This window comes from Mercenaria mercenaria, unplaced genomic scaffold (genome assembly GCF_021730395.1).
Source record: "Mercenaria mercenaria strain notata unplaced genomic scaffold, MADL_Memer_1 contig_4104, whole genome shotgun sequence".
NCBI lineage: Eukaryota > Metazoa > Mollusca > Bivalvia > Venerida > Veneridae > Mercenaria > Mercenaria mercenaria.
In genome coordinates this window covers 8,929-21,138 of record NW_026462307.1, presented here as the reverse complement: position 1 = coordinate 21,138, position 12,210 = coordinate 8,929, and the positions used below count along the sequence as shown (strand labels likewise).

Sequence of the window (12,210 nt, the reverse complement as noted above, 5' to 3'; positions counted from 1 at the left end):
TGTTTTATGCAGTAAATGACTTTGTAACTTTGTTCAGATTTTATAAATTCTTAGACAGGAAAACCCAAAAAGAAATCGCAGACGGCCCGTCGGAGTATGTTTTTCTTTCAGTCATTTATTGCATAAGGTGACGTATCAGTTTATTATAATAAATCACGATATAAACTAAAAGGAAAAATGTTTGTCTTTTCGTCTCGGAAACGTTTTGCAGAATGCTCCTCGCTGTCAATGCGGTTTGCTAATAAATACAGACCGTGATAGGGTCGCCGGCTTAGGGATTACGTAGGATTAGAGCCTAAACGCAATTCCTGATGTCCTATTAACATAATTCCTACTGCCCCGCTGCCCCATTGCCCCGATTACGAGGGGATTAAGCCGGATTAGGGATTACGTCGGATTAAAATGCCCCGCTGCCCCGCTGCCCCGCTGCACCGCTGCCCCAACTCTCCGAAACGCCTCGTTATATACTACTAATATATGAAAACTGTTTGCAAAATAAAAAATATGCAAAAGATTAAAATCGCATGATAATTTTACCTTGTAATTACAAAACAAATACCCGTATTAAATTCAAAACGCAATTATAGCCTTATCAGTATTATAAACGTCTGTGTTGTTTTAACGTTCCTTATTTAGAGGTAATTGGCAAGTTTTATTACAGGTCCAATAAAAAGGATTTATGCGTGATGCATACAACATTTTATTACTTCTATACGGAAGCTTATCAGGGCCTCCACTTATCTAAAAGTTTCGCGTCAAGTCAACTTGTGTCTTTTCGTTTTGAACAAAAACATCTGATGAAGGCGTGATAATTAATACGTTATACGTAAATGTTTTTAATCATTACGCATACTTTTTTATCGAATTGCGTGAAATATTTGTCAATGCGATTAACTTCTACACGTCTAACTAGATCTTTCAGCGAAGTCGTCAAGAAACATAACAAGAAGATAAATGTATTTGGTATTTCAACATAATTTACTCGACTTGTTACATCTTTTTCTCGAGAACGCTTACTTTAAGCGATATAATTATGCATGTCACGTGATATTTAAACACGTCAGGTTCAAAAATTGCCTATATTGGTCTTGTCTGCACAGTGATGGTTTCATTATGTCTACGCCAGAAAATATTCTAGGGAGACATATTGCTTTTCCCCGAGTTGTTTGTCTGTCCGTCTGTCTGTCCCGACGTGCCAACAGGTAAATTTGGGGTTGAGCGTTTCTGTTGAATTTGACATTCTGAGGTTGTGGTCATTCTGGGGTTAAATTGGTATTGTGGGGTTAAAAAATAGTATTGTGGGGTTAAAAGGATCAAAGGAAGATAATAGGTAATATAAGGGATTACCCCACAAATCCTGTAAGTTCGTCCGTCTGTCCTTCACAAATCGTGTCCGGGCTGTATTGTTTAAACCCCTTAAAGGATTTTCAAATTACTTGGCACAAATAGTCACTGTAACAAATCATGGAGGCTGGGGGAGACATGTGTTTTTGTTACAAAAACACTTCTTGTTTGTGAGTTGATTTTAACTAAACTTGCACATAACTTTTACCACCAAAAGATCTTGGTTCCTTTCTGAACCAGGCATATCCCATGATTGACTCGAGAGTTATATCCCCTAAAAGGGCAAAACTTGTCTAAATTGTGGTTTGTCTGCACAGAATTATGTTTCATTTATGTTTTATTTTTCAGCTATATTTCAATATGAACATGTAAAATTTTCATAAAAACACAACAACACTTCCCCTTCTTACCCCCCCCCACATCCAACCCCCTCCCCCCCATGAGGGGACCTTCCCCCCCCCCCCCCCCCCCCCCCCCCCAAACATTTTTTTAAAAATCTATTTTTTCAGTTTTTTTTAAATATAAACTGTGAAAATGTGAAATTTAAAAAACAACAGTTCCCGATCCCGACACCCACCCCCTCCCCAGGGGTGACCCCTCCCCATTATTTTTTTTTTTTCCGCTCTTTTTTCAGTATGAACATGTGAAATTTCAAAAGAGCCTTCCACACCCCCCGCCCCTTCCCCCCTCCCTCCCATTCAGTTATATATGATTGCCCTTTTTAGCCGACAATTATATAAAACATATAAAAGCTTTGTCTAGTAGACAATGTAATTTTGTAGTAAATAAGGGCATATTGAAATTTGAACAACACTTTGTTAAAATTCATGTTGCTATGGAAAAAAAAATAGCAAATATAGTTTTCCCCATATGGTCCTTTGATGAAAAAAAAATTATGTGGTGGGTTAATGAAATTTGGTATGTAAATCAGGAAATATGGAGATTACTATAGGTTTTACTCCCTCTGTTGTCTGCCCACCCGTCTACAATGTTTTATTCGAAAATCACGATGTATATTTTTTTTCAATTAAAATTTGTCGAAATAAAAAACATCGAGCTTTTAGAAAGTTAAGTCGAAAATGAAAAACATCGAAGCATATCGAGAAAAAGTGAAGTCGAAAAGAGAAAAAAAACCGAGCATATCGCGAAAAAGGTTAAGTTTCATTCCTCTTTCTTTTAATCTTTTTCAATTAAAATTTTTTTGCAGTGTAAAACATCTTATTAGGCGAGTAATGACAAGTCGATAAGCCAAAACATCTCCCAACAGTAGGCCCTAATAAGCTTTCCCTACTTCATATAGAAATTTTTTTTTCATGAAAATTATTTGAATTGAACTGTACAATAAATTTGAAAGTAAGTTTAACACGCGAAAAATTTTCATAACTGAAAAGACATGAAACCGGGGGAAAATGTTCACGAAACAAAAATATATCATTAAGTTAGAAGTAAAAAAACAATTCTTTTTAAAGGGAGATAAATTTACACTGAAAAAACATTTGTACACAAAAAAATGTCCGGCAATTTTTTAGCTTTAATTTGATCAGGGGACCTTGAAATTTATTTACTCAAATTTATTAAGTAAAAAATAACAAAAAATTCTTATTTTACTTTTTTACGACGTTTTCATTTGTGATCCCGGGTCGAAAGGAAAGCATCTCTTTTAATGTTTAATTTTAATAAAATTGGGTAATTGAACTTTATATTTTTAAAAGTTAGAAAAAAAAAGGGGGAACAACAAATAAAAAGAAATGCGCATCCTTTTTTTTAGAACCCAAATATTAAAATCATATTTTCTTATATGTTTTTTTTATATTAACACAAAATGGAAATTTCTCGCGAAGTAAAATTAAATTAAAAATTAAATCATTACTTTAACCTTTTTATCCAATACCGCATGTTCACGCGGATTTAATATCGTTGCTTATACGCTACAAAAACAACTTCGGCTGAAGTTAATTTTTCTTCGAAATTTGGAAAAAAAACCGTTGAAACGAAAAAATTTTTATTTCACAAAAATAAAATAAAATCATTCAAAAAGATAAATTCAATGAGAGTGGGGGGAAAAGTTTTTGGGGCCCCTAAGTTTTCTTTCAAGGGTTTTTATACAAAAAAATGCTTTGAAAAAAAACGCATGTATGAGATTTTTGCACATTTTATAGGAAAACAAAGAAGGGGAAAAAATGCGAAATGAGGCATCAAACTTCATGCAAAACGAATCAAAATTTAAGAAAAAATTTTAAATTTAAAAAAACCTTTGGTAAATCAAATGTTAAATTTTGGTAAAAATGTTTGCCCCTAAGGTTTTTATTTTTAGAAAATTTTGTTATTAAGTAAAATGTGACGCCTTCTTATTTTATATAGAAAATCTGCCCCCACGATTATTCCCCGGAGGAATTTTCTTGGGTATGAAAGGAAAAAAAAAAAAAATTTCGCATTTGGGACAGCGAAAATGCACTATCCCCCATACACTAAGTTCCTTGATTCAACGAAGCCGGGAACCGGCAAATTTTGATAAATTTTTACGTGGGGGGCGCCCATGTCCTAAAATTAAAAGGGCGACCCCCAGGCTTGTTTCAATTGCTAAAAAGGAACAACAACGAACAAGTTCTTTTTAAATTCCCAGTATTTTTTAAAAAAAAAAATTTTTTTCTTCACTAACTTGCTTACAATTATCCAAAAAAATTGAGTCCCTTCCATTGAAAAAAAAACTTACAGAAAATGTCAAAATCGTAAAGGAAAAAAATGTGAAAATGAAAGTAGATAGATCCCGGTTCAAAATTTAGCGCGTTAAAAGTGGTTATTAATAAAACCCGGCCCGGCCAAACCACGGAAATACCCCGATTCTGATTGTACGGAAACCCCCGGGAAATTACGGAGGGAAGGCTTATAATTACAATGATTCGTGCGAATAAAATTTACATATTTAGAATTTAGAAAAAAAAAAAAAAACACTGAACTTTTGTGCCGCGGGGGAACTTCTTTGATAAAAAGGGTTAAAAATGCGTTTTTTCTTCGGGTTGAAAAAAACGTCTTAATATAATTTGTAAATTGTACACAGGAAATCGTTTTACATAGGTTGTTTTTACGAGCCTTCAAATTTATTTCCGTTTTTTTTGTACGTTATTTTTTAAATACATTTTAAAATACGTTTTGTCCAAAAAGTTGTTATATTTCGAAAAAAGGGAAATTCCTTGGGGCCCCTCAAAGAGTTTTTGTTTCAGGGCACCCCAAACCTAAATAATTTTTGTGCCCGGTAACATGCCAAAAAAAAATAGGTAGAAAAAAGGGCAGGTTTTTTTTATATTTTTTTTGTTAATGAGACTTTAGGGAAAATTATTTTTTGTCAAAAAAAAATAAATAAAATAATTTCTAAACACTGCAATTTTTAGAAAAGAATGAGAGTTTTTTAAAACTTTTTTTTAAAAAAGTTTTTAAAAAAAATCCAAAAGACCAAAAAACAATATATGAAACAAATGTGAGTGGGGTTTGTTCACGCGGTTTGAGTATCTCTTGAATTAGTCGACTGAACTGACGTACGAGAAAGTCAAAAATTGAATATATTGTGGTACATTGCATTTGTGGCAAAATCGATTTCTATTCGGCGGGTTCTATAATTTTTTAATATATTATATTTTATATTATATATATTTTTTTTTTTTTTTTTTTTTTTTTTTTTTTTTTTTTTTTTTTTTTTTAATTTTGCAAGGGTCTCTGAATAAATGATTAAAATTTCCCGGGGGTCGAATCCTGTCAGGGATTTTGACCGTGACTCCAACGTCCCTTCTTTCGGTGCAGTATGGTTACTTTCCGGAAGCATCATCGAGTGTATTTTTCACATTAGTTGGGAACCAAAACTCGACGCAAAAAAGAAATCTTTTAAAGGGGGAACAAAATTCCCTTTTAACGCACTAAATAACAGAACGTTTCACCTGTTTGGGGTGAAAAAAAGCCCAAGTAAATTTGAAACTTTTTTTAAGGTTTCTTTTTGGATTTTTTAACCAATGTCCACTTTAGTTTATGAATTTAGATACTTCAAATTAAATTTAAAGGGGTTTGACAATCTTGTAAAACTTTAAAATTTTTTAGGTTGTTTTGTATTTATTGTATACAGAACCCTTTTTTCAGTCAGTTTGCTATGCTCGGCATTTTGATACATACAACTAAGGGGGGGATCTTTTTTGAGCCCTAATCATAATTTACAAATAAGTCTCGAAAAGCAAAAAAAACTTTGAAGGATGTTGTTTTTCAAATCTCAAAAAATTTTTTCTTTAAGATTTTTTTTGGAAAAATTTTACAATATCACAAGTACTGCAGACGATAAACTCTAACATGTTTATTTTTACTATGGTTTCGTGACCCCCCCGGAAGTGAACTGTATTTGGATCTATATTGAGCAGCTTTAATGCTGTCGCTTCTGAGCCTTCGTTTTGTGAGTTTTTCTTTGGGTTAAAACCCAAAAATATTGAAATTTTATGCAAATAAAACTTTTGCTCTTCTTTTGTAATTACCGGAATTGTACGATTTTTTGCGTTTTTTTAGGTCTGAGTGTATTTTTCAGCTATAATTTTGGTTTTTTTTAAATGCCCAATGGGGCCAAACCATAAAAGCATTCAGAAAATTTAAAAACCTTAAAATTTTTTTTTTTCAATTTTAGGGTAAAGAAAGTGTAATGAGGGGGAATTTTCCAAAAACAAGTTGCATCCTTATAATTGTTTAAATATAGTAAAAAGTTGATCTTCACCCGATATTGCATTGTATTGAAACTCCTTACCAAATGCGCGGAAACACATTTTAGCTCCCCCAAAATAATTAGGGATTATCTAGAATCTTGTATTCGAAAATCCTTTTAAATACATCACTTGGGGGGTGGGTTGGTGCGTTTTGGAAAATGGAGGGTCGGACGGAATTTTAGCTTTGCCTCGATACTCTTCAAGGAGGGAAAATATTATTATTATTACGGGTTAATTTTATTTTTTGGGTTTCCATTTTTCCAAAAAAAATTTTATTTTCTTTTGGGTTAGGGCCCCTTATTAAAACCTTTATTTTTTAAATGGAATGATGTAGTGTGTTCTTTTTTCCAAAAAATAGGCGGGTTCACAAGTATGAACACAAGATAAAGTAATTTAATCTTTTTAAAAAATAAGCGCTTCGTCTTTTAATCGTAAAAAAGTTCGATCTCTCAAGGGAACACGAAAATGTATATGACATCGCAGAAAAAAAAAAATAGGTTGTTGCGCATGTGTATGAAAATTATTGTTTTATCATTAAATTTTAATTTTGTCCTTTCCATTGTTCTAGAGGTAGTAAAGTTCAACGATAAAAAGTCTTTTTTTTAAACGCGGAGCCAAACACACATATTGACCCCCGCTGTGACGTCCACGCGTTTTTGTGGGGGAAATACACGCGGTATTGGATTTCGCCCAGTTAAAGCGATATAAAAGTCGAAAAATTCGCTCGAGGTTATATTGTTTTTTATCAGGCGATAATCCACATTGACCCAAAGCCATTGAGAAAACCCAACTTTGTCTATTGCGATTATTTTTTATTTTAAAAATTTGTTTTAGCCGTTGTGTGAAAGCTTCAAGCTTATTTTTTTAACCCTCTCGAGTCCGCTTCCTGGAAAAACCAGTTGGTTTTTTATATGGAATCAGGGTCGTGACCCCCTGGGGCTCAAACCCCCACGACCTTGGTTTGAGCGGCCAACACCTTACCCTAGACCACCGTCCCATTGATTAGGAAACCTTTTAGCAAACGCATGGACCCCTGACCAGACGGGGCGGATGTTGGTTTTCTCATGGCGCCGGTCATTTCGACCTCCCCAAAAAAAGGAATTATTGCATAATATCACAGGGCGCAAAATTGAAATAACTTTTTTTGCGCAGAGAATAAAAACGCTTATGATATATTATTCAATTTAAAAATGGGAAAAAGTCATTGGACATTGTGTGGGGTTAATAATTTAAAATCTGAAATTTAACATTTGTAATCCCTGCTTTTTAAAATGTTTTTTTAAAAACAAAAAAGTTAAAATTTTGGGGAAAAGTTGTATAAACATATAGGCAAAGCATAGTTCGAGTCCGACCGGGGCCGGTTTTTTTTTTTAAATTTTGTGTTAAAAAGATATGTAGTATTATTTCAAATTTAAAAGAAAGAGAAATCAAAAAATTAAATAATCTAAAAAAAAAAAAAAATTAGCAGTAAAATTGTTAAAACATGAAAGTTATTGCTTCACTACCCTCCCCTTATCCGTATTAGATTTACCGTTTTTTATTGTTTTTTTTTAAACAGTGGGGAATGGGGGGGGGGGGGGGGGGGGGGGGGGGGGGGGGGGGGGGGGGGGGGGGGGGGGGGGGGTCCGGTTCGAAAAATTTGCGACCCACTTTCAATTTTTTATCCTTTATCATTTTTCAACTTACTGTAACTCCCGGGTTCATCTCCCCTCAAAATCACCCGGTTTTTTTTTTTTAAAGCTAAATCATAGATTTATCATTTGGCAAAATTTTGGATATTTTTTTTTTCGTTTTTTTGTATTTTAGGGGGAAAAAAGCCTATTACTGGTTTATCCCTTTGGAAAAGTTTTCTTTGATATTTTTTTTGAAATTTTGTAATTGTCCCTTTTTATTTTAAAAAAAAATGTAAAAAAATGGACTTGTTTTTTATTTTGATATAAATTTTTAGTTATTTAGTTTTATATTCAAATTTGAATTTCAAATGAAACAAAAGGCAAGTATGAAAAACGCATGCTTCGTTTGTTCTCTTTTTCGATCTACTTGGTTGGCACCGGATAGGCAAAAGGGTTTTTTAAAAATTTTTTATAAACTTTCATTTTAGTTAAATTTTTCGCAATGTGATTACAATCCCCAACTTTTGGCCTTTAATTTGAGTGTTTATATTCTATGTTCCCTAAGACAAAATTTTTCAAAATTAAAAAATTAATTGCTAAACCCTTTTTTGGTCGGGCAAAACCAAATTTTTTAAATCTTCCCGTGCACGTATAGCCCCCCTTCGCTTATGTCAATCGTTAGGTGGAATAACGAGTACATTTAACTAGCCTGTCCGTTCGTTGAAGTCCCCAAAAGCTTTCGGTCTGTCGGTACACAAAAAGAAATCGACTGCCGAAGTTTACTTCTTTGATTTAGTGTGATTCAAAAACTGTTTTTTAGGTCTTTGTAGGGCAAATGCAATACTTCTCAAAATAGTACATCATATCAAATACTTTTCTTCTACTTTTGTAAAATGAAATAAAATACAATTTAAGGCCTTGATAAAGATGACGGTATCACCTTCGTAAATTTTATTAGCCCGCCGTAAATTTCCCGGGGGGTTTTCCCTACAATCGGAATCGGGTATTTCCGTGGGTTGGGGGGGGCCGGGGTTTTTTTAATAACCCCGGGGTCCCCTTTCTACGAAGGGTTTTGAAGGGTCACTAAAAAAAAAGTATTCTCAAATAAGTAAGCTGGGTTATCGTTGTTTTTAAACGAAATGGACCCCGAAAAAAAATTAGAAGACATGAAATTAGTTAGAAAAAGCAAAGGCAATCAGAAAATCGTTGCCCCTTTTAAATTTCACAAAACTTAAAAGAATTACAGTGTATGCTGTTTTAACTGTAATAAAAAAGTTGTTAACAATGAAGAAGTATTGCAACATTTAACTAGTCTCCAAAAGCCCAAACAAGTAAATGATACCCGTTTTTTTGGCCTTGGCGTTTGAAAAAAAAAACTTTGAAAAGTTTTTATGAACTTACATAAGAATAAGGATTTTGGCCCTTTAAAGCATTAATTTGGGTTTTCTTTTATCCTTATAATGACTAAATTTCAAATGTCATGCGTTTTTCTCAACAATAAAGCACTTTACAAATGCTAATGTTGTCATTAAACATAAAGCTTTTTATCAAAACAAAAATAGAATTTTTGCATAAAAAATTTCCATACAGAAGGGTTGAATATTTTGTTTTTCTGTAATCTGTGATTAACGTTTTAAAGTTTTTTTTCTTACCCCGAAGTTATTTTTGATGTAAATGAAATGTGAAAACCAAAAGTTTGATCCAGTGTGGTTTTATTACCTGTATTTCGTTTGGGGGGCAGAAAAAACCAAAAAACGAATTCAAAAATTTTATATGATTTTCAAGAAAAATTCACTTTTGGAACTTTTAGGGGGGACTGTTTTTTTCTGATCAAGACTTGCTAGGTTTTTTTTGTTCAAACTTCGCCAAGTCAAACCCCTTTCCAGGGACGAGCATCTTTTTTTGTAACTACCTGAGATAAATTTCCCCTAATGGCTGGCCCAGTCAGTTTTGACTGTTAAAACCTACAATTGTATGGTAAGTAAAAAAAAGGGAAAGATTCTAACTGTGTATGGGGTTGGGATGTCGAATTGCTTTAGTTTTTGCTACAGGTAAGTGCTGCTCTTATTGTTGGAGCTGAAAAAGTAGTCATAATAGATTGCGTTCTCTAACATTTTTTTTTTTATTTACGTCAAATGAATAAAGACCACCCTTGGGAGAGCCAAAATGGGTCTTTATTGAGAGGGGTATTTTTTCAGGGTTTTAAAAAAAATGTTAATGTTAAAATGTGGTCTTTAGAGAAGATGGTCTCGTTCAGAGGTGGTTTTAACACAGGTTTGACTGTAATTTTTTACTATCTGATCACTCCCGCACATGCTTAAACGGTGCCCTTTTTAAAAGCAATTAAGGCAATAAATTCAACCAAACAAAATCAAAGAATTTTTATTCCCCGCCCCAATAGCTGTTTTGTGTAAAAAAGGGCTTGTTTTAAATATACTTGATTTTCGTACTGTTTACAAGAAAAGTACAAAAAAACCGTGTAAGCTTTTGGGTTCCCATTTATTACAATCAAGGGAAAAAGGCTCTTTAGTGATTTTTTTTTTAAGTTTCCCCGAAGATCCCTCCATGGGTTTCTTTTATGTTGGAAATTTTGATTTTTAGACAAATTAAAAAGGGAAAACTCTGCGTTATTGAAGAGATTTGATAAAAGATGACGTGCACCCCGCCCATTAGTATTTATTTTTTTGTAAAGTTTCATGAAATCCATAAAGATTTCATTTTTTATCGATTTAAGGGGGAAAAAACCTTTTTACTGTTTGATGGGGGGGAGTATAAACGTGAGCAAAGGGAGTGCTAATTAATCATTGTGTGAAATGTGGGGGAATCTAGTTAAATAATGTTGGGAAAATTAAGCAATTCCGTTTTTCTTTTAAACCCAAATCAAGGGGAAAAAACTGTTTTTGATTCAAGGGATAATAAAGATTAGGGAAAGGGGGATGTGTGTTAAAAATTTAATTTTAGCCGTGCCCTGGGAAAAACCAACATAGTGGGTGTGCGACCAGCAGGATCCAGACCAGCCCGGCATCCCCCGCGTTGGTCAGGTCCTGCTGTTCGCTTTTAAACCTATTGGAATTGGAGAAAAATGTTAGCGAACAGCTGGATCTGACCCGACTCGCGGATGCGCAGGTGGTCGGATCCATGCTGGTCGCACACCCACTAGTTGGTTTTTCCATTGGACGGGGATTTGAGGTTTTTGATTCTATCAAAACCTTTTTTTAATTAAAGCATTTTCAATTTCGGGGGTACACACGGGAGCCCGGGGGAAAAAAGAGCCCGGGTTTACAAAAGCAAACAATATCCCCCCCCTTTTTGGGGGGGGGACAATAAATGGTCAAAGCCCCCTTAACATTTCTTTTTTAAACCACCCTTTTGAAATGGGGAAACCCCCCGAAATTTAACTGTGTTAAAAAAATTAAACCCCATCCCCTTAACTGCAAAAGATTTAATATAGTTACAACGTAAAAAGGGGATCGACTAGGCCAATATTTAATTCTACCAGGGCATTTGGTTTGAGTGGGGGCAATTAATATGTACTTTTAACAGACATTTTTTTTTTGAGTTTTTTAAGGCTTTATGTAAAACCACTAAACATGAAAAAAGCGAACATTTAAATTTTTATTTTTTTTTTTTCCGCAGAATTGGTGATTTTAAATTTTTGGCGGGAAACACTGGTCTATATAATGACTGGTACCCCCCGGATAAAATGTACACAGAGGAGGCGCTTGGAGACCACTTCAGCTTTGAGGAAAGGCTGAAAGCCGGGAACGAATCTTACTTCAAATTATTCAACTTAAAAGGTTTAAGTACATTAATTTTGTTTAAATTTTGTTTATTAAGTATCAGAATGTTAGTACTTCACATATTTCATTTGTACATGGTTTACATTTAGTCTATATGAATGAAATATCGAGTGAAGGACTATCTCATGTAACCACTATAGCTATGTAATAGCCTCTTAGAATTCCTCCGACCGTACCTCAATAAAGGTTCCAGTCGAAAACAACGGAATATTCTTAGGACCATAATAAATGCATGTTGTTTTGTTGCGACGTGTGTCCAGTTACGCGTTACACGTCGTGGGCGGCAACTTCGGAGCGTCCATGACGCTATCTTGTAATTTGATTAACTGGTATATGTGATTATGTTCAATTAACTTTAGACTGAAATACCACTGTACTCCACGTGAACTTTTAGTTTGTGATATTAATCGCTATTTAGCTGTATATAAGGTCAGAAACGCTCATTACATGTGCATTTACTAATGATTAATACCGACAATGTTTCTATTTTTTGCAGACGACCCTAATGAATACAAAAACCTTGCAGACGACATGCCAGAAATGGTACAAAAGCTTCTTACACGAATGAATGAGTATAAGGAACAAATGATACCTGCTAAGATACCAAAACCAAATCCGGCTGCAAGTCCTAAATATTTTGGCAATGCATGGACACCCGGCTGGTGTAAGAAGCCGATGGCATGAGAATTGCTTGTAAATGGTTAAATGTCAGGCCGATTTTTG

General features: G+C 34.1%; 1 protein-coding gene across 1 annotated transcript; it reads left to right on the top strand.

Moving 5' to 3' along the window:
- Positions 1-11,324: 11,324 nt before the first annotated feature.
- On the top strand, positions 11,325-12,210 carry LOC128553612 (arylsulfatase I-like). Its single transcript, XM_053534787.1, has 2 exons — positions 11,325-11,484; positions 11,984-12,210. Exons 1-2 carry the CDS (start codon positions 11,391-11,393, stop codon positions 12,169-12,171), a joined length of 282 nt encoding a protein of 93 aa, XP_053390762.1. The 5' UTR covers positions 11,325-11,390; the 3' UTR covers positions 12,172-12,210.